Source organism: Bos indicus x Bos taurus, chromosome 14 (assembly GCF_003369695.1).
Source record: "Bos indicus x Bos taurus breed Angus x Brahman F1 hybrid chromosome 14, Bos_hybrid_MaternalHap_v2.0, whole genome shotgun sequence".
Lineage (NCBI taxonomy): Eukaryota > Metazoa > Chordata > Mammalia > Artiodactyla > Bovidae > Bos > Bos indicus x Bos taurus.
The window spans coordinates 70726256-70749465 of record NC_040089.1 but is presented as its reverse complement, the minus strand read 5'-3'; the positions used below and the strand labels follow the sequence as shown (position 1 = coordinate 70749465).

The 23210-nt window shown below is 36.5% G+C and overlaps 1 protein-coding gene and 1 pseudogene across 6 annotated transcripts in view; one reads left to right on the top strand and one right to left on the bottom strand.

The window, feature by feature from the left end:
* Positions 1–22322, top strand: part of TMEM67 (transmembrane protein 67) — a 46016-nt gene extending 23694 nt beyond the window's left edge. For 3 of the 6 annotated variants that reach the window (XM_027561559.1, XM_027561553.1, XM_027561555.1), the window contains 13 exons: positions 204–302; positions 2209–2307; positions 2540–2626; positions 3839–3938; positions 4032–4171; positions 5745–5885; positions 11054–11134; positions 11619–11735; positions 16137–16253; positions 16359–16463; positions 17041–17143; positions 20064–20206; positions 21143–22322. In XM_027561559.1, the coding sequence (XP_027417360.1) occupies positions 204–302; positions 2209–2307; positions 2540–2626; positions 3839–3938; positions 4032–4171; positions 5745–5885; positions 11054–11134; positions 11619–11735; positions 16137–16253; positions 16359–16463; positions 17041–17143; positions 20064–20206; positions 21143–21223 (1413 nt within the window). In that variant the 3' untranslated portion in view covers positions 21224–22322. The remainder of the gene's footprint in view (positions 1–203; positions 303–2208; positions 2308–2539; positions 2627–3838; positions 3939–4031; positions 4172–5744; positions 5886–11053; positions 11135–11618; positions 11736–16136; positions 16254–16358; positions 16464–17040; positions 17144–20063; positions 20207–21142) is intronic. The other 3 variants (XM_027561556.1, XM_027561557.1, XM_027561558.1) reach the window with 3 other exon arrangements.
* On the bottom strand, positions 9308–11047 carry LOC113904421 (annotated as a pseudogene).
* Positions 22323–23210: the final 888 nt, after the last annotated feature.

Here is a 23210-nt window from a genome sequence, read left to right as displayed (position 1 = left end):
TTACCTTCTATTTTCTTGCTCAAATTGTCCCAGATTTGTCCATTGGGAGTTTCTTCAGTTTGGCGCCCATGTCCTTTTAGTGTACCTTCTAATTTTTGAGCCTGTTTTTGAGTACTTTGTTACTTTTTATTTACAGTATCTTTGAACACTGATGAAATTGCATTATGAAATTACATAAATCCCCATTTTTTTTTTTACTTTAGATTGCTTTAGGTGTATTGGGTGGACTAGCTGTTTTATCATCTCTTTTGAAGACAGCAGGTTGGAAGAGACGTATTGGGAGTCCCATGATTGATTTACAGGTATAATCACAGGGCTTTTTAAAGTCTATTTTTCTCTTTTGACTATTTTATATCCTTCTAATAAGACACAGCTAGCGGATGAGTAAAAAGTTGCCTGAGCTGCTCTGGGTATATGACCAGGAGATACACATGAGTGGGAAATGTGCCCTTGTTTTCCCTCCAGTGCGCACCACGGCTGGGGCCAGTCTGCACCCTCCAGCAGTGGTCTTGTTTCCTCACATCCTCACCAGCACTTGCTGTTTTCCCACCCTTTCCCATTTTTTGCCAATCTGGTGGGATATGTCATTCTTGATTTAATTTCCATTTCTTTGATTACTCTTCATATACTTTATTAATCATTTGGGCTTCCCCTTCTGCGAACTTCTTATTTATACCACTTGCTCATTTTTCTACTGTTTCCAATTTTTCTTGTTTATTTAAACAAGTTTTTTATATTTTATTTTATTTTATTTTTTTTTTGTATTTTCTAAATGTAAATCTTCTTTTGGTTTTTGACATTGAAGTTTCTTCTCCAAGGGTAAATCCATCTGTTATTTTATCTATATGTTACTTTGTTTAGTAGAAACTCTTGATTTTAATACTGTCAAATCTGAATAGGTTTTCATATTATGGTGTGTGCTTTTAGGATCTTGTTTAAGATATCCTCCCCTATGTCAAGATCAAAAAGATATTCTCCCATATTTTATTCTATTAACTTTATGGTTTCACTTCTCATTTAATTGTTTTTACATTTGTTCTTGTTTTTATTTTCATCTGTCTTTTATTGAGTGTTACTATAAGCCAGATACTTTTTTAACCTTGACACGTGTAATTCATTTAGTCCTCACAATAGCTCTATGAAGTTAGGTATCATGATCATTCCCATTTTATACTTGCTGAAATTGTAGAGATTAAATACATTTCCTATTCATTTAATTTTTACCATATCAAAGTAATAGGTGGTATTTCCATTTAGCTGATTAAGAACACGAGAAAGGCAACACAGTAAACTGGTTTGTCTCCAGAGCTAGTGTGCCTAGAAATCAGAGGAGGGGGCTTGATTTCCTGTTCGGGGAGTCAAGAAAGGCATCCAAAAGAAGTGAAGTTAATCTGGGTTATCTGTGCTGTATCTGAGTCTGAACAAACTCTTGGAGATAGTGAAGGACAGGGAAGCCTGGCATGCTGCAGTTCACGGGGTTGCAAAAAGTCAGACACAACGTAGCAGCTGAACAGCAGCAGCAGTCTTTGCATTCCACAAATAGTCACTGATGGCCTGCTGTCTGAGTGCCAGAGGCTCTATGAGGCGCTGGGGGATGTGATACTGGGCAAAGGGAGACATGGTCTCTGCCCTCAGAGCTCCAGAGAGTTTGCCAGAGAGAAGAAGAGAAGAATATCTGTTGAAATAATACTCATTTCATTCCCAAAACATTTGGGATTAATGTATGGAGTGGTTAATTATTGAACAAGTTGTTGGAACTGACAGATGAGGCTAAAATTTAATTTTGGCCTAGGTTGTAAAGGACCTTGTGGATCAGGAATTTACATTTTAATGAGGCATCACTGTACATTTTTAAGAAAGAGAGTGACACGGTCCAATTTACATTTTAGAAAGCCAATTCTGATGGTAGTATGGAGGGTACGTTGGGGAGAAGGACTCCAAACTTGAAGAAAATTAGAAAGCGGTTCTAAAGTTCTTAGTTGGTGAAAGATGAGAAGGGTTGAATAAGATAGAAGTTATTGGAAATGGATCAAAAGGTATCTAGGAAGTGGCTGCAGTCAGTCCTTCTGACTGATCCATGGATACATGAAATAAGACTTCAAGCTTGAGAAACCGGGTTGATAATAATGTTATTAATAATAATATGTTATTAAAGTAGTATAAATGGATTGAGTCTATAACAGCTCTGATTCTCTTTTTAAATTGCAGACAGTTGCGAAATTCTTGGTTTACTATGCTGGTGATCTGGCCAATGTTTTCTTTATCATCACTGTAGGAACAGGTCTTTACTGGCTTATTTTCTTTAAAGTAAGTGATTTTCTGCATTTTACCTTAGTGCCACAACCTGAATAACTTGTAAGCTCTCTTTATGAAGCAACTGTTTTTACTTGAGGGGGTTTCTAATCAAGAGTATTTGGACAAGTGCTAAACTCCCCATTCCCTGAGCGTGTGGTGTTTATTCTATGCTTTCTTTGGGTTATAACTTGGGCCTCGTAAAAACTGTGTGCGGTCACACTCAGCAGTGTCATTTTCATCCCAGGCACAGAAGTCTGTCTCTGTTTTGCTGCCAGTGCCAGCTCAAGAAAAACGTTTTGTTACTTATGTGGGATGTGGTTTTGCTCTGAAGGTAAGTTTCAGAGCACAGGTTACTGAATTTTAAATGTCTGCTTAAAAAAAAAAAGTCTGCTAATAAGCATGTAAGTCTTCAGAGTTAAAATGCTTTCAAAATCTTTGGTGTAAAATTTAGTTTAATTTTAGAAGAAAGTATGAATTGTTCTATTTTACTAGGAAGTCTGCATTTATTTATAATAGGTATCTCATTCTGAAGATCTGCCTTAAGTAATTGTTTATTATTTAATGTAGACTGTTAATCAAGAGTGAATGGTACCACGCTGGCTAAGCGCTGAACTCTTAGCATTGGTTCTCTGCCTCCACGTTCCTTTCCTCCTCTTCCCATGGGAGCCCCCCTCCCTGCTTCACTGTTCTTTCAGGGGATGTGATGTTCTTCACGTGCCTCTGCCGTACATCTCATCCAGTTGTGTTGTGATTATTAAGTGACTATTTTCCCACTGACCTGTGAGCCTCAGGAAGAGAGGAATCATCCCATACTTAGATTTTTAACCTTGTTTGATCGATAATGCACCTTCTCGGAAGAAGCCTCAGTTTAAACATACTCTGTAAATGAAAAGGATATTTTTTTCATCAGAAATCTTAATAGTAGAAATAGAGAAAAAGGCAGTAAGAGCATCCTAAAACTTTCATTAGGACAAACAAATTACAGTTGGAGATACCTTTCCTTATAAAGAAGTTAAAGGCTTTTGGAAACCTTGGGAAAGAGAGTCATTTATGCAAGATCCCTGCATGAGGAGGGAGGTAGTATGTCTACTTTCATATTCCTATTTCTAAGAAAGACAGAAGAAGGAAAGGTGAAATTAATATGTCTGTAAAAGTCTGTGAATTTGGTGACTGTTATGTGATGAGTTTCTGGTGAGCCCCTGATGGTATGACGACTTTGTCACTTGTGAAACTTAGAGTGAAAATGTTAGTCGCTCTGACTTTTTGTGACCCCATGGACCGTAGCCCGCCAGGCTCCTCTGTCCATGGGATTCTCTGCAGGAATACTGGAGTGGGTTGCCATTCCCTTCTCCAGGGGATCTTCCTGACCCAGGGGTTGACCCTGAGTCTCCCCCATTGCAGGCAGATTGTTTACCATTTGAGCCATCAGGGAAGCCCCATATATCTTCTTGTGATTGCAGATGTTTGGTTCTTAAAGAATCAGTGTTGGTTTCATGAGCAGACTTCATGCCAGTACTTTAAGGTGTTTTTTTGTCATTCTCAGGCTCTACAATTTTTGCATAAGCTCATCTCCCAGATTACCATAGACATATTCTTTATCGATTGGGAGCGGCCTAAAGGAAAGGTTCTTAAAGCTGTTGAAGGTAATGAAAGTAACCATTTGTACCAAGTTTCTTTTGCCACCATTGTAAAGCAGAGAAGGTGAAACGTTTTACTCGTTTTATCTTCCCAACCAGGTGAGGGTGGTGTTCGGAGTGCTACTGTTCCTGTAAGCATATGGAGAACTTATTTTGTGGCAAATGAATGGAACGAAATTCAGACTGTGAGAAAAATTAACCCACTCTTTCAAGTACTTACTGTCCTCTTCCTTTTGGAGGTATAAACTATTTGATATAATTATATGCAACTTATGGGTACCTCATAAATGTTAATTTAATGTAATTCCAGCTAAGTTTTCCTATCAGTGAGTTTTCTAAAGTTTAAAATATTATTATCGAGCCTTTAAAACATACACATAACATGAAATTTATCATTTTAAGTATACAGTTCAGTACTGTTAAGTACACTCGTATTGTCGTACAGTCCATCTCTAGAACTCTTCATCTTGCAAAACTAAAACTCTGTACTTGTCTTTTCCCCTCTCCCCAGACCTGGAACCACCATTCTTTCTGTCCTTGAACACCTACTAAGGACCATGTCCTGTGTTAGGATTTGGGGCTACAGCCTAACAACACACACTGAATGGGTACATGCTTATGATCCCTTTACAGTTACTTGATGGACCTGGGTAGAATTATCAAAGGAAGTATTCAGAACTGAATATGAGACTGAAATATGGAAACTGTATAAGTAACAGGTTTTCTCTAGAACTAACTGCTTAAGTAAGGTTTGATATAAATTTTGTTGGACTTTTTTGTTTGTCTGCCTTCCTTTTTCCTTCTTTCTTGCTTTTCTCCTTCCTTCCATTTTCTGAACCTAGAAGAACGTGTGTGTCTCTGGGACATAAGAACACTATCTCAAAAACTTACTTATAGTCCAGTTTCTTAAAGCTTAAAAGGGATTGTGTGAGAAAGTCATTTTATAATCAACTAAGTTTGGAAAATACTGGATTCCATAAAATCATGTAACTTCCTTTACCATAAAACTTTCCAGAGCCTTTAATCTATGAGAGTAGAAGGCATAGAGGTGAGTATAACATGATATCTTCCTCAAAAGGCATTTTGGAAAATAGTGTTTTAAAGTATAAAAAGTATTTTGCGTAGTGCCTGGCATGGATTGCTGGTTGTTCATTGGTAGTTTACTGAAAGTGAAAGTTGCTCAGTTGTGTTCGACTCTTTGCTACCCTATGGACTATAGTCTATGAAATTTTCTAGGCCAGAATACTGGAGTGGGTAGCCCTTCCCTTCTCTAGGGGATCTTCCCAACCCTGGGATCGAACCCAAGTCTGCCACACTGCAGGCAGATTCTTAACCAGCTGAGCCACAGCTTTATTTTTTTGACAGAAATTTTTAAGCTTTGTCAGTGTATATGATAATAAAGTTATATTTGGCCTTGAGTCGGAGGGGATGACAGAGGATGAGATGGTTGGATGGCACCACCAACTCGATGGACATGAGTTTGAGCAAGCTCCAGGAGTTGGTGATGAACAGGGAGGCCTGGTGTGCTGCAGTCCATGGGGTCTCAAAGAGTCGGACATGACTGAGCAACTGAACTGAACTGGCCTTGAGTCATATTGAAGAGACTACCTAATGGACTAACTAAAATTTTGTATTAAATACTTTATAATTAAAATACTGGATAATTATTTTTATCTAGATTTTCTACTGTTTGTACAAACTTGAATACTTTAGTTTTTCAAGGGAAGGAGTAGAGAGAAGTGTCTCATTTTCAGACTACAGGGGTTTTCTTTATCCATATCTTTTAAAATTATTTTGTTCTTTTTATTTAAGGTTGTGGGATTTAAGAACTTAGCATTAATGGACTCATCCTCTAGTCTTTCCAGAAGCCCACCTAGCTACATAGCTCCTTACAGCCGCATTTTGAGATACGCGGTATCTTCTGCTCTTTGGCTGGTCATTGGACTTATACAGGTAACAGGAGATTATACTTTTAAGTAACATTACCTGTCTATATTTTTAACTCTGTTTACATACTGATCGTCAGCTCTTGACCACAACAGGATTTCTGTAGTATAAAGAAGGTGACAGGAACAATAATAAAGATTCCCTGGTGGCTCAGACGGCAAAGAGTCTGCCTGCAATGCAGGAGACCCAGGTTCAATCCCTGGATTGGGAAGATGCCCTGGAGAAGGAAATGGCAACCCACTCCAGTATTCTTGCCTGGGAAATCCCATGGACGGAGGAACCTGGCAGGCTACAGTCCATTGGGTCAGTGTATTAATAATAAAGATAGCAAATAGCTAATTTCTTACATAGTATGCTAACCTAGCACTGTGTTAATTGCATTACACAGATGAACTTACTTAGTAGCCCTCAGAGATAGATTCTTTTAAATATCCTCATTTTATAGATGAGGATGTGGTGGCACAGAAAGGTTAAATATTTGCCCAAATATTATATTAGAAATCAATTAGAAATGAGCAGAACTGGAATTTGAACCCAGAACAATTAGAAATCAGCAAAACAAAAAAAGAAAAAGAAACCAGCAGAACAGAAATTTGAACTCAGACAATCTGATTTCAGATTTCATTTCTTATCAGTAGTGGGGCTCTGAAGGGTCCTTCAGAGTCTGCAGGATTTAGTTTATATATAATGATAGGAAATTCTAAGGTACCCTCAATCTTTGCTTTTGAAACTAACATTTTGTTTACATCCATTTATATATCATTAAATCTCACTCAAATTACCAGTACCCCTGCTGAAATTTTCTTTGAAATATTAATTGAAATAGCTGAAACTAAAAATAAATCTGAGGACCCACGGCTCTAGCAGAGGATCTTTGCTATGCTTATTTCCTTTATCTTCTTATAGCTAAAAAAAAAATGAAAAGAATGAAAGGAAAAAGAGAGAAGCAGGAGCTACAGCACTTAACTAACTCTAGTCTCTGCATTTCTTTCTCTTGCTTACAGACTCTCCAATGAGTGGGAAAAGCCTTTCAGTTTGATTAAGATTTCTTTAACTTCTTTATAAGCAAAGGAAGGTGGGACTTCCTATAAACTGGAGAGCTTATATTTGCCTTAAAAACTGAATTTTAAAAGATTTTGGAATTGAAGTCCCCAAATTCCTACAGAATTGGATCTAGGTGTCATTGTTAAGAGTTGTTCAAACTTAAAGTTGCAGAATAGAGCTAGTGAGGGATAGTTTGACAGTCACAGAAGAAAGACAAACAGAAATTAGGATTTGAAATAAAATTAGATTAAAATAATATGGGGTTTGATTTTTTTTTTCCCCTTTCAGTTTTATTGAGATATAACTTACGTGAAAGTTGCTCAGTAATGTCTGACTTTTTGTGACTTCATGGACTGTACAGTCCATGAAATTCTCTAGGCCAGAACACTGGAGTGGGTAGCTATTCCCCTCCAGGGGATCTTCCCAACCCAGGGATCGAACCCAGGGCTCCCACACTACAGGCAGATTCTTTACCAGCTGAGCCACCAGGGAATCCCTGGTGACATACAGCAGTGACAGTGACTGTTGTTTGTCACTGTATGTCACTAATACAGTTTTTGTGAACAGATCAGATTTATCTGGATGTGGAGAAGGCAATGGCACCCCACTCCAGTACTCTTGCCTGGAAAATCCCATGGACGGAGGAGCCTGGTGGGCTGAAGTCCATGGGGTCTCTAAGAGTCGGACACGACTGAGCGACTTCACTCTCACTCTTCACTTTCATGCATTGGAGAAGGAAATGGCAGCCCACTCCAGTGTTCTTGCCTGGAGAATCCCAGGGACTGGGGAACCTGGGGGGCTGCCGTCTATGGGATCACACAGAGTCAGACGAGACTGAAGTGACTTAGCAGCAGCAAGCAGCAGAAAATTTAAAGGAATACCATCTGAAGCTTTTCATATTGGTTGAGTACAACAACTAAAAAAAAAAATCCAGACTGACAGGGCCTGTAATGAAAATAGCTTTTCTCTGTCTCATGAGAAAGAAGAGTAGGGGTCAGCAGTGCAGGCCCAGCAGGGTGGCTGCTGTCAGACCTGGAGGCCTGTTGTTCTGCTTTGCCCTTCAGGACTTTACCTCGAAGGTCACCTCATGGTCCATAATGTCTGATGAGGTTGCAGGTGTGAACCAGGGGAGAAGACCTCACCCTTTGCTCTTTTTTTTTTTTTCCACTATGAATTTTAATTGAAAACATTACAACAGCTTAACTACCCATAATGAATTATGAATCTTTAGTAGTTAAATGATTATCATTTATGAGGCATTTATTCTTCCTTATTTTATAGACCTGCAGAAACTTTGCATACTTGTGTTTTCTCCATTTCAGAGGAAGATTGTGAAAACAAAGTCTTATCGTGCCCCATTACAACTTCATGGCTCAGTAAATATATAATTTTTTAATAAATGTACATCTTTCAACATTCGTAACGTTGTGGCAAAAGTTACAGATCTGTTAATACACTTGATGTGTATGGATTATTTATGTTATCAAAATAAATGACTTAAATGATCTTTTAGCACCTCAAGTTCCAGCTGAAATAATTTTAGCATTACCTTTTTCTTCCCAACGCAGTGTCTCATTTCTTGGCTGTGCAGCAGGTGATGCCATGACATATCTAATAACCAGAAAAATCACTGCTGAACTCTGATTCATGTTTAGCTTCCAAATATTTTTCTAATGTTTTGCTTTTTAAATGGTATCACGGTTAAATGCCACTTCTGTTTTGAGATTATGGCCCCTTATTATTGGCTGCTGGACCCTGGTATATCTATGTTCTTTCTTAAGTACCGAAAAGGGAAGAATGAGGTGGGGTGGGTAGAAAAAAAAGAAGGAAACTTTTCTAAGTGTGTGGCTTAAATTATGTGTATTATTTTAAAAGAAAAGGGAACATGACCCAGGAGTCTAAATTAATCTAATATTGTTAATACTGAACATGCAGGTGCAGGTTGGTATACATTCCACCCTCCAGAAATATTTTCCTACAGTAGATAAGCTGCTCACATTTTGCTCACGTTTTTTGTTTTGAACGAGCATCTCCTAAGGAAATGTAGCATGACATTGGTACTAACTGCATGTGTAAATACATCATATCGGCAAACTATAAAATATAAATTATGTATCATCATTCATGTAGTATCTACAAATTTGTAACAGTGGAAAAAAGATGGTATTTAATAATACAATAAAAATATTCTTATCAAAAAAAAAAGAAAGTCTAAAAGTTTTATAAATCAAAACCTAATTGAGAAGTAAAACACAAGGAGAACAGAATCTGTATATAGCTGAGCGTAGGTGGTTTTTAGCTCGTATTTTAGGTAAGAAAACTGTTTAGCTCATTCACATGAAACAAGCAGGTGAAGTAGTAAAGCTGAACCGTGAAAACCCCTATCAATTATTTTTAGCATGCCTCTTAATTTTCTTTTTCCCCTGGTTTCTTGTCTTGTGTGCCGGAGTCTTGAACAGGTAACCCCTTGACGGGGTGTCGGCGATAAATGGGCCGTGAAGGAAACATCAGCAAATGCAATAAGGCAAATCCTGCCATAATTATGTAGCCCACCCAGACTGTTGAGCCACATACCCGTAGATAAATCCAAGTGCCGTAGAAAAGAGTCAGATCCTGAAACGTGTGTTCAGTTAGTGTCTGGCCCTTGTAATCCTTGAGTGTGAGCAGTGAGTCCAGATGTTCTGGCATGATGGGGTGAGCGGGCAGGAATGGGGCAAGGGCCCCAGCTTGGGGGCTGTGCGGGGCGGGGGCTGGTCCTCCTTGCAGACTGGAGGGCAGCTGAGCCGGGGAGTGTGATGACCGCTCACCCCCTCCTCCTTGAGAGCCTTTTCAGAAGTGTCTTCAACCTCTCCTTGGCCAGAACTTGGTCACGTGGCCAGTACTCCCCCCACTGTCCGCTGGGCAGCAGCTCGCCCACACAAGGGGGCTGTCCCAGGGAGAGAGGGGAAAGGCTCATTGGAGCAGCAGCTAGCCGTCCTGGGCACTGCTGTCTAACCTCATTTTTTGTTTTCCACTCTGCTGTCATTTGATAGAGACATATGTCTCTCCATGGGCACATCCTCAGATTATCAGTGTTTATGCATCCTTAAGAGTTCCTTTAACCATAAAGGTTAAAGGAGTTAACTTTTAGCAGTTCCATAAATTTGTCTGTACAAACACTTCTTGATTCTCATAAGGTTAGGTTTTATTATTCACTCTGCAGCCCAGCTTCTTCAATTTTTAAGTGGTATCTCTTAGTTTTTAAACTGTGTTACTGTTTTTCATGTCATTTAAAGGAGCTTTAAAATATGTGCGTAGTGTATTTAGGAAAGGGTTTTCAGTATTCAGCTGCTGTACATTCATTTATGTATTAATTCCCATATCTGAGTATATTTTATGTGGGAGGCACTGGCGAGCCAAAAGATACGCTATAACAGGAACAAGTTACAAGTTGTGACAAGTGCTGTGAAGAGCGTCAGCAGGCAGATGAGATAGCAAGTAGAGGGAGGTAAGGGGGAGGAAAGTTAGGAGTGGGGACAGCTTTGAATAGGGTGGTTAGGAAGTGCTGTCTTTCTCTGAAGGATATCTAAGCTCTACAGTGTAAACTCTTCTCTTTTGATTTATATAACTTCCCTTTGCAGTATTATTAAATCTAAGAAAACACCTGAAACCATTCCATCTGAATGTTTAACACACTATCTGTAGTTGAAACACAATACTTGACATATGCTTTCTATATGCTACTCTATCAGAGATTAATTTGAAAAGCAAAAGCAATTTCTCTAGTAGACTTTGGAATTTAGGAGATGAGCAGAATTGCAGAACTAGACCTAAACTGGCCATAATGCATTGGTTTATCCTAAGGTTTTCAAAGCTCCTTACTTCCTCTCCCTGTGTTTGTCCTATCTTATTTAATGACACAGAAAAGTTTTTAAATTCAAAATAAGCCCCCTCAGTGAATCTTAACAGAATTCCAAAACACTCTTCCTTTGACAGAAGAATAGGAAATGCTAAGTAGGATTTTATCCCACAGGAATCATTATTGGCCCCTATGTTCTTGTTTGGAATTTAGTTATTCTTACTATACTGTGGCTATAAAAGAAAATTAAATCCTAAAATCTAATAAGCATGAACTTGGCTTAATGTTTCAGATTGTGTTCTTTGCCGTCTTCTATGAGAGATTTATAGAAGATAAAATTCGACAGTTTGTTGATTTGTGCTGTATGAGTAATGTAAGTACTTTCTGACTTTATCTTGCAACTGTTATTTCTCTCTTTTTAAAGGTCATGAGTACATTAAAAGAGGCTTTAAAAGTGATTTGGTATGATTGGATTTTTAGTCTGATTTCCACTGGTGGTTAATTCCAGAGATGGTTATAATGAGCTACAAGTTTAATATTTGCTGTCTTAAAATTTCCTTCTCTATTTGCAAGTTCTTAATTATAAATCCCTTATGCTACCAAATTGTTGACTTAGCCTGAAATCCCTGAAAGATTTTCATGTATCAATCCTGTTTCTTCTTTTCTTGGAAGTGTCTTCAGTCTCTTTTCCATCTACTTTTTAAAATAACTTCATTATCCTTTATTACCTTATTATTCCCTTTTTATGTTGTCTAAGAATTCAACTCTCATTATTTTGAGAGAAAGGAAGCAATTTCAAGAACTTAATTTTTATTGTTTTGCAGATGAATTGCTAACTGTTCCTTCTCTTTTTATAGATATCAGTGTTTCTGTTATCCCACAGATGTTTTGGCTACTACATCCATGGTAGATCAGTACATGGGCATGCTGATACTAATATGGAAGAAATGAATATGAATCTTAAAAGAGAAGCGGTATATTTTACATCATTTTGTTTTTTTAAGCTGAGAGGTTTTCATAATCTGGGATTTGTAGTAGTATTTTAAAAAATCCTCATTGATTACTTTTAAAAGTTGCTAGAATATCGACTCATTACCCTGAACATTAAAAGAGAACAAATCACATATCATCCTGCAGTTCCTTTATGGAGTGTATTTCAAGGTAAACTGAATAGTTCACGAGGGAAAGATCTTCCTGATGGAAGCAAGTAAAAGAATTCTAAGTTAGAAAATTACCATTTTGTATTGACTAATGAATTAATGTATATAGGCTACAGTCATCAATGGATGCTAAAACAATTGAATGAAGGATAACAGGGAACTTTATAGTCAGGTTGACATTTTCTGAACACACTGGCTCAATCTTACAACATGAAAAAATTAGGAAGACTGACATGATGTACTTCCTGTTATGATGCAGTGAGGAAATACCTAATATCACCCATGAAATACTCTTGCCTAAGAAAATTGAGCCTGAATGTAATCAAGACTCTAGCTCTAACAGGAAATCAAGTCCCTAGTTTACAGTAAATAGAGGGGATAGAGAGACAAAATAAGTAATACCACAGAAGTGTTTAGCCAGATGCAGAATGTTAGGATGTCTCATAAGACAAATGACCCAGTGTCCCCAACAAATTAGAGGCATGAAAAGAAAAGGAGTGATGGTGGTGGTAGAAGAAAGTTGTTAGATGTTAATTTTAAGGGGAAAAAAAAAAAATCAAATACAACGTGTAGACTTTGGATCCTGATTCAAAGAGCCAACTATCAAATTAAAAAAAAAAAAAACCTTTGGAAAAAATCTTGGCGATTTAATGGGCTAAATATTAAATTATATTAAGGAAAGATCAATTTTATTAGGTGTGAAAATGGCATATTTTTCAAGGTCTTAATGGTTAGAGATACTAATTTGCAAATGAAATGACATGGTATCTGGAGTCTGCTTTAAAAGAAAAAAGTTAGGAAGATAGATGAAACAAAATTGGTAAAACTGTAATTGTTGAAGTTGAGTGATGGATGGTTCACTGTTCTCTCTACTATATATTTTAGAAAACTTCCATAAGAAAATTTCAAAAAGAAAAATATGTACCTAAGAGGAAAAACCAAGAGGATTTATTGATTAACAGACTATGCCTGTGACTTGCAAGAATTTAAAACATGGTCATAACATCTCAGTTCAGTTCACTCGCTCAGTCATGTCCGACTCTATGCGATCCCATGAACCGCAGCACGCCAGGCTTCCTTGTCCATAAACAACTGCCAGAGTCTACCCAAACCCACGTCCATTGCAACAGGGATGCCATCCAACCATCTCATCCTCTGTCGTCCCCTTCTCCTCCTGCCCTCAATCTTCCTCAGCATCAGGGTCTTTTCAAATGAGTCAGTTCTTCATATCAGGTGGCCAAAGTATTGGAGTTTCAGCTTCAACATCAGTCCTTCCAATGAACACCCAGGACTGGTTTCCTTTCAGATGGACTGGTTGGATCTCCTTGCAGTCCAAGGGACTCTTAAGAGTCTTCTCCAACACCACAGTTCAAAAGCATCAATTCTTCGGTGCTCAGCTTTCTGTATAGTCCAACTCTCATATCCATACATGACCATTGGAAAAACCATAGCCTTGAATAGACAGACCTTTGTTGGCAAAGTAATGTCTCTGCTTTTGAATATGCTATCTAGGTTGGTCATAACTTTCCTTCCAAGGAGTAAGCGTCTTTTAGAGGAACAATTTATTTAATACATTGAACTGAATCAGTTGGTTAACTGTGAGAAATTATACTTGGATTGAAGAGTTAAATTTTAAAAATGAAACTATGAAAACCTAGAAAAGAATATTTCAGTTTGGGAGATGACAAAGTGTAAAATAGAGAAAGTATCAAAGTATTATTTATTGTATAGAATATTTATTATTTATTAATATTTATTAATGTATAGAACACTTATATAGCCACAATTATATAGATAAAAGACATAGGGTAAAATTTCCATAGTAAATATGATAAAGATATTGATCACAATACTGAAAATCATATAAATCAATAAGCAAACTAAGTTAAAAGCTTAATAGAGGGAATTCCCTGGCAATCCAGTGGTTAAGACTCCATGCTTCCTTTGTAGGGGGACTGGTTTGATCCTGATTGGGAAACTAAGATTCTGCCTATCACATGAGCACAGCCAAGAAAAAGAAAAAACAAGCAAGCAAAAAAAAAAAAAAAAAAACCTCTTCAATGACAAAAAGATTTTTTAAAATAAGTAAATAACAGAATAGACTAAAAACCTCTAAAAATATTAAACTCACAAATCATGGAGGAAATGAATGTGAAAAGAACATTTATTTTCTTCAAATTACCAAATTTATTTTAAAAAGCTAATACTTAGTAGCATCAAGGACAGGGTGTAATGGGCACTGATCTTAGGATACATTTTCATACACCTGCTGGAAAGCATTTGACAGTATATACCAAGAGCTTTCTGAGAGTTCATTATCTTCAACTTACTGATTCTATGAATCTAACTAAAGGAAATAATTAACAATGTGAATAAGTGATTACGTTCAGGATCTTTATCATGGGTTATTTATAAGGACAAAGAATACATAAAAATGAAAGAATATTAAGTAAATTGGCTTATCTATACAGTGAAACCTTCAGTTCAGTTCAGTTCAGTCTCTCAGTCATGTCTGACTCTTTGCGACCCCATGAATTGCAGAACGCCAGGCCTCCCTGTCCATCACCAACTCCCGGAGTTCACTCAGACTCATGTCCATTGAGTCAGTGCTGCCATCCAGCCATCTCATCCTCTGTCTTCCCCTTCTCCTCCTGCCCCCAGTCCCTCCCAGCATCAGAGTCTTTTCCAATGAGTCAACTCTTCGCATGTGGTGGCCAAAGTACTGGAGTTTCAGCTTCAGCATCATTCCTTCCAAAGAAATCCCAGGGCTGATCTCCTTCAGAATGGACTGGTTGGATCTCCTTGCAGTCCAAGGGACTCTCAAGAGTCTTCTCCAACACCACAGTTCAAAAGCATCAATTCTTTAGCGCTCAGCCTTCTTCACAGTCCAACTCTCACATCCATACATGACCACTGGAAAAACCATAGCCTTGACTAGATGAGCCTTTGTTGGCAAAGTAATGTCTCTGCTTTTGAATATGCTATCTAGGTTGGTCATAACTTTTCCTTCCAAGGAGTAAGCGTCTTTAATTTCATGGCTGCAGTCACCATCTGCAGTGATTTTGGAGCCCAAAAAAATAAAGTCTGACACTGTTTCCACTGTTTTCCCATGTATTTCCCATGAAGTGATGGGGACCAGATGCCATGATCTTCGTTTTCTGAATGTTGAGCTTTAAGCCAACTTCACTTTTCACTCTCCACTTTCACTTTCATCAAGAGGCTTTTTAGTTCCTCTTCACTTTCTGCCATAAGAGCGAAACCTTAGGTAAACATTAAAACTCATGTTTTATAGAACATTTAATGATCCCAAGAGTTGCTCAGAATATAATGTTACATGAAAAAGAAATCAGTATGATCCAGATTTTATACCATCTCTATGCATATGCCTAGACAACAACTAATGAAATACCTTAAAATACTGGTATCTCTTGGTGTTGCAATTATAGACGAATTTTTTTCTTTTTGTATTTCTCTGTGTTTTATAAATTCTCTATAATCAGGATTTTTTTTAATAAAGAAATTCACTACACATAGACTGCCTTTAAGTCAGTAGAAAACCAAGTGTCATGTTTGCAGCTTAGGTTTAGACAAAGGAGGAGAATGTTAAGCTCCAGAGTAGCCAAATAAAGTTAAGAATGGAGGCAAGAATACTTAAACTGAACCATGAAGCATCTATGAGAATTGGCTAGGTCAGGGGTAGGATAAAATGTTACAGACTTATGGTTCTCGGGAATCAAATTGTGTCAAAGAGACTTGCAGTAGATATCTGATCTGTAACATTAACCATTGGGTCATGTATCACTACCTTTTTAGTGAAATTAATTGAGGAAGTGTATTCATTGTTTAGAGAACAATAAAAGACCATTTATAAAAGTTGCTAATTCTAAGACTAGACTTTTTATCATTTATTAAAGAGCAATAAATTGATTATAAAGAAAGCTAAGACTATCAATATATGGTGAACTTAGTAGGAGTTTTTTTTTTTAAGTAGGGAGGAGTAAAGCCACCTGCACAGGGGTATAATGAAGTAGAAATGAGTAAGACCTGGAGCGTAGTGAACCTTGGGTGCTGTTACAATTGCTTTGTCTCAAATAGAGTTTCCGTACAACTTCAGTTGGCTTCCAAGTCTTATAATATTAAATATTGCATCTTCTTTTTTAGATAGGCAGAATTTTTATTATCTTGATCTTAACATAAATTTTTTTAACTTTTCAGGAAAATTTATGTAGCCAAAGAGGTTTGGTACCTAATACAGATGGTCAGACTTTTCAGATTGCAATTTCTAGCCAGATGAGGCAACACTATGACAGAATTCATGAGACACTAACAAGGGTTTGTATAACTATAATTCAGATATATTTTCTCAATATTTCGTATTATTTAGATACTGAGAACGTAAGGCATGTTTCATTTACCCTTGTCTCTTTTTCACATTAGAAAAATGGCCCTGCTAGACTATTGAGTTCCTCAGGAAGTACTTTCGAGCAGAGTGTAAAAGCATATCATACTATGAATAAATTTCTTGGCTCTTTCATCGATCATGTATGTATCGTCATTTTTTAAGCTAGAGTCAAAATGCAGTATTTAAAAAGGGTAACCAGGAATGTCAGTTATTTCTTCTGTCAACCAAGTCAGTGAACTTAGAACCCTTGTGGGGTTGGTTGGTTGGTTGTTTTGCTGTAAAAACTAATACTGTTTTGGCTGAAAAAATTAATACTTTGTGGATGGAGTTAGGTTATGTAAAAGTAAAATGAGATTTTTACATGTCTGTTAGCATGATGATTACCTTAAAATATGTCTATACTGGAATTTTGTTAGTTACCAAATATTATCAATTATTTATTGTAGAAATATGCTATGGTGTATTCATGAAAAGTTCATTATAAACTGATTTTCAGTACATCTAGCCCTAAGTACTACTATCAGCATTTAAAATTTAAAACATTCTTAAAGAGAATTTTGTTATAAAGTCCAGTGTAATAAATTGTCTTGGAAGAACCAAACCCAAAGATTTTCTTTGGGTACTTTCATTTTTATTTTTCTTTCCTTCTGATTTTGTAAAAATTGGGAAGCATTTATTTCACTGCTATTTTCAAATGATTCTTATTTTTTCTATTAGGTTCATAAGGAAATGGACTACTTTATAAAAGATAAATTGCTTCTTGAAAGAATTCTTGGCATGGAATTCATGGAACCAATGGAAAAAAGCATCTTTTACAATGGTATCCTTCAAATGCCTTTGCTGAACTTTATTTTTATTTCCCAAGCTTGAAAGAACATAATTGTAGTTATTTTCTTTTGATTTTATACCTTTATCTAGGAAACTTAGTAAACTTTAAGGAATTATAGGAGTTTTCTATGTCCCATTTTATTATAGGTCATGTAGGAAGAAATATATATATACAAGATAATTATTCTACAAAAAAGTAAAAAATGAAGCTGAATTTTAAAATCAGTTGTACACATGGAAGAGATAGTAAAACAAATACATAGAAGTTTATGTATTGAAATATTCATTCAGTGGCACACTTATGAAACATTTAAAGAAGAAGAATGTTTATGATTTATCTTAAGTTTTCATTTTATCCAGCTTCTTAAGAATGGCACATATGTATGACAGGAGTAGTGACTAAAATGGTTATTTTATCATTAAAAAGAAAGTATATATGTCACTTTTAATATATATGTTAATAACCGCTTGTGTGGCTTGGAAGAATGGAAATGGTATGCTATACCCAGTGTCCTGGCCTGGATATCACTCACCCTGGTGTTATTGAGAAGTACATGTTGTGCCAGTCCTGGGATACACAGACCAATGGTCCCTCCCTTGGGCATCTTGATAGCAGATTGTGGAAGGCAGGCATGTGATGGATGAGTGGAGTGATGCTGGGATAGAAGTGTGTGCAGACACGAGTTATACTGGGTGTGGAAAGGAAACTTAGCTAGACGCAGAGTGAAGCCAGATGACAACATGGTGAAGTTTGAACTGGGTCTTAAAAATAAGTTAGTTGTCAAACAGGAGGGTCCAGGGAAGAGAGGTGAAGATATTTGTGCAGAAGGGGGAAAGGGCATTATGTACTTAATGAACTTTATGATTGAAGCCTGGAATGGAGTGAGAGAGTTGCATGAATGATAAAGAAGGCAGAGACTGAATCCCAAAGGCCTTGTCTCACACCTTAAGGAGTTTTGCTTTATTTTATCTGTAGAGCACTTGTTTTCAAAAACATTTTTAAAAAATGTTTTGTCCTACAGGACATGCACTGGTTGCTCCATGAAGGTATGAGAAGAAAATATTAAAATGTCTATTTGTATATTTGCAATTCCATCATTCTTAATTTATATATTTTTAAAATTATATGCAGTAGTAATTCATAAACTATGCCTATTCTGAGATGCATGCTCAACATCTTATTCTGATAGGGATACATGATCAAAATAATTTGGAAACCACTTCTAATGAACATGGATGTCATCAGAAAGCCTTCATATCTGATTGATAAATTGGAAGAATTATTTTGACGGGAGTTAAACAGATGCAAGACTATAATAATATAACTTAGTCATTAAGAATATAGCTTTCAGAGTCTTCTGGTCTTGGGTTTGAAATCTGCTCCTAGTTTTGTGAACTTGAGAAAGTTGTTTTCCTTTCTGAACTTTAATTATTAAACTTCTGTAAAGTATAACCTTCTAAAGGTTGTTGTGTTTACATATGTGTAATCATTGGGTAAAGAACCTGGTGTGGGTGGGCACTCAGTAAAGTGATGTTGTTAGCATTTCTAATAATAATAATAATACAGTCATCATCACCATCTTCATCTCTTTTGGGAAATGAGAATATGAGCAAAGGCAGTAGCGATGGGGATAAAGAGGAAGAGATGGCCAGAAATGTTAAGGGAAAGAAGGGGTAGGAGAGAAAGAGCAGTCAAAAATGATGAGGAGTTCTAGCTTGACGAGGTGGCTGGCGGTGGTGCCACCCTTCACCGAGACACAGAGTGCAGGTGGAGGATCAGGTTGTGAGGGGAAGAGGATGAGTTTGGTTTTGAGTATGTGGTGTCTATGGTACCTTTGGGACATCTCGGAAGAGATGTCCAGTCAGCCATTAAATGTAAGGGACTGGGGGACTGGATCTGAGGGGAAAGTGAAAGTGCACAGTAAGTTGGGAAATCTCATCAGAGGAGGTCATTGCTGGAGCAACAGCAGTGAAAGATTGCTCAGGAAGAGTCTACAGAGCTGGCTTGTTTGTTAGAATATGTATACAAGTATATGTACAGAAGTGCACGTCTTGTAAGGATATAGCTTAATGCTCAGTGAATTTTCACAAACTGAATATATTCCTGTAACTAGCATCCTGATCAAAAAAGAGTGTTATAAACAAGCCAGATGCCCTCTTGTATAAAAACAAGGGTCCTAACTGAGTGTTCGTGGGCCGCTGCATCGCTGAAGAGGCTCTGGCCCTCCCTGAAATTGTGTGCGAGAATCATATGTGTGTGCTTTCCCCACTGCCTCTTGTGAAAGGGCCTGTACCTTTCATTAGAATCTTAAAAGGGTGTTCACATCCCCAAAAGGATGAAGCCACCCCAGCTTGGAGAATGAAAAGAGGTCTCAGAGCAGAACCTAAATTGTAACACTCTTCTAGTCCTTGCTGGTTTTGTTTTGCCTTAAAAAAAAATTGAAATATAGTTGATTTACAATGCTGTGTTTTTATTTACAATGCTGTGCTATACAAGAGAGTGTGTTTTGCTTTTTAAATTTCATCTATCTTCAAGAATTTTTCTAAGATTCTTTAACCTTTAGTTATATAAACAAATAGAGAAAGGACCATTACCTGGTCATTGAAAATATAGACTGTATACTTAAATTAGTAACAGTTACCAAGCTTTTGCTGCAAATGTTAAAACTACTTTCCTTGGTTAACCTTTTATATTAGCAAATTTAATACCCCTTGTTTATTTTTTATAAGTCATGAAGTATTTTTTCTTTTTTTTAAATTCAAGTATAATTGACATATAATACCATGGAGTATTATAGTAACTAGTTGTTTTTAAATATCCAAGTTTTATCACCAGAAATTTACCACATGTTTATTATTCTATTTTTAAATTTCTAATTTACATCTTCTAAATTGCCTTTTTTTTTTAATAGATGAAGGATATTCTTTCAGCAGTGTTCTGTATTATGGAAATGAAGCTACTCTTCTTATTTATGATCTGATGTTCTTCTGTGTTGTGGATTTGGCTTGCCAAAATTTTATTTTAGCAGCCTTCCTTACATACCTACAACAAGAGGTAAATTTAAGAATTTTTTGTGGATTTCTTTGAAGAGAAATATGTGAGAAGTAGATATTTATTTTTATTGCAGAGAGTAACAATGTCTACTTTCACTCAGAATTTATAAAGATTTAGAATTTGATTAGCCCTGCCAAAGAAAGGAAAAACATTTCAACCAAGTTCATTCTACACTCTCCTTCAGAGTCAGTGAAATACCAAGGACTCGTGGAGGGCATAAGTTGCTTGAGCAAATGTGAAAGAAATCCAGTAGGAAGACATTTAAGTTACCTTTCTCTCTTAGATGCCAGCATTGAGCAGAATTAGAATTGCGTTTACCATCTGCACCAGATGTTACCATTACAGAAAGGCAAACTCTGAGATCTAGCTCAGGGCTCAGCCAGTGTAACTTTCAATTCACACATCACCTGCCTGCTTGGATGAAAAAACAGCTGCGTGGATCAGTGTGGAACCTGAAACGGAGACTTCAAGAAAAGCCAAGTTTGTTCTAGAAATGTTAGCATTCGTATCACCCACATGTTCCCCACTTAGGTCAAAGTAGTGTATGAGTTAGTGGTGTGATGGGTTAGTTCTTGATAGAGACCTAGAATTATGAACAAATTTTGTTCATAACAGTTCTTTTGATATTTCCATAGATTTTAGAGCTAGGGGAAACTTGTCTTGCCAAATATTTAAAAGTATATTCTTATGAACATAAGGGAATTTGTATTAATTTATTAAAACATATTCTGAATAGGGACATATGCTGCTTCAGTATTATGAAAGATGATAGTCTTGAAATAGTTTTGTGTATCACCATAGAATTCAGGTGTCTGATACATGAAAATAAATAGTTGCAAGAATTGGCTAGTTTAATTTAGATATTTTAACTGACATACACATTTAATTTCCTTTATATATATTTTCCCTCTGAATTGTTTTTACTTTTTTTTTCAGATTTTTAGATTTATTCGTAATGCAGTAGGACAGAAGAATTTGGCATCCAAAACACTGGTGGATCAAAGATTCCTGATTTAATTTACTGAATAGATAAAGGCAATTATGATCATGGCAAAAAAAGCTCATGATTATCAAGTTAGTTTGCCATATTTTTTAAAACTTGTAGTACAAATTATTCTATTTTTATTTGTTTTCTAATCTACAGGAAGATTTATTTTTATAACTCATAGAAGCATAAACTTGCTTTGTGAATATGTAATACGATACAATGAAAAATACTGTTTTCCTGTTATGCATGGTATTTAATTTACCAGCTCGTAAACTAGATAGCTCTGACAATGGGACCAAAAAAAAAGTCTAAATTGCTTTCAGCATAACATTTTTAAAATGATAATCAAAACAGTCCCTATCATTTGTGTCTGTAAGATTATTTTATAACTAGATTTGTGTATATTTTCTCACATTGAAAAAAAAAATTGATTCCAGTTCAAGCCTAGTTTTCAGTGCATTTTGTTTTACATATTTTATGGTTAAATAAATGTTGAAAGTATTTTCACGTTTGCTTAGATATTTGAAATTGTATGTGGGCTGACTCAGTTGCTCACCCTGGCAGCGAACTGATTCACTGTTGGATTAATAGGCAGTTTGTGAAATGGTACATTCTCATTCCTTTGTTTCTCTGCATTATTAGGTCAATATGCTGTTTCCATGAAGTATATTTATATCTATAATATATAAATATCATTTATATTATTGAGCTGTAATATGTGACATTTCCCCCAAGATAGTTTTTTATATATTTTAATTACTCAACATTCTAAAAGCACTTCCAAACTTTTGCTCTTTAATTGTGTTTAAAGATTATAAGTAACAGGTGAACTGTAAGTTATCATGTTATGTGAAAGTGGTTTATTGAAAGCAAACTTAGGCCTGAGCCATGTAGCCAATAATTCTCTGATATCATTTTTTTTCAAAATACTCTTTAATAATCCTTTTCATTGGATACTATGAACTTAAAAGTCACCTTATTCAAGTATAATGGTCATTAATGCCCAAAGCAACATTTCTTTCTGCCTTCTGGTTAATGCTGTGTAAATACCTAAATGTATTGCTATGTAAATATTGTTTATATTACTAAATTGAAAATATAGAATAAAGCATTTAGTGTTTCTCTTTCCTGTTTGATTTAGTATATATTTTGTGAAATAGCATTTAGGAATACACTGCTGGATCTGGTGTCCCCAGCCACTGCTGAAGTTGAATCCTTTAAAAGCGTTACTGGAACTTTGAGGATGACTGAGGAGAAAGAGGGGAGGCTAATAAGTTGAGGATCTGAAACTCCGCTTTCTTAAGGGTCAGCGTACAGAGATGCCTTTCTAAAAGGCTCAGAGATAAATAAACATAACAGCCTGGATTTGTAAAGCCACCTACTCAGAAGCTTATGAAAAAAATGACAACTCTCATTCCACATATGAGAAGTTAATATTCATGTGAATGTTTGTAAGTGGAAATTTCAAAAAACAGGTCAGTTGGCTCATCTGCTGATAAATTAAGGCAGAGAAAAGACATTTGAAGTAGTTTTGTACAGTATTATTTTTACTTTGGTTAGGTACATAAGAGTGCGTTCGGGTTTTCCTGTATTGTTGACTACTGTGTTCATATTGCATGATTTAAACTTTGGGATCACGTGCTTAATTCTCTGCTAGACCTGTAGTCTTTTGTCCATTTCTGTAACACCAACCCACTGTGCGTGTGTGCTCAGTCACTCAGTTGTGTCCAACTCTTTTGTGACCCCATGGACTGTACCCTGCCAGGCTCATCTGTCCACGGGATTATCCAGGCAAGAATACTGGAGTGGGTTGAAATTACCTCCTCAAGGGAATCTTCTCGACCCAGGGATCGAGCCTGCGTCTCATGTGTCTCTTGCGTTAGCAGGCAGATTCTTGGGAAGCTCCCCACCCACTGTACTTTGTATCTTATATCCCTAATTTTTCTGATTACATGGAAACATTTGGTAAATCTCTTGGTCATTTCATCATGAAGCAACCCTAGGTTCACCTAGAGG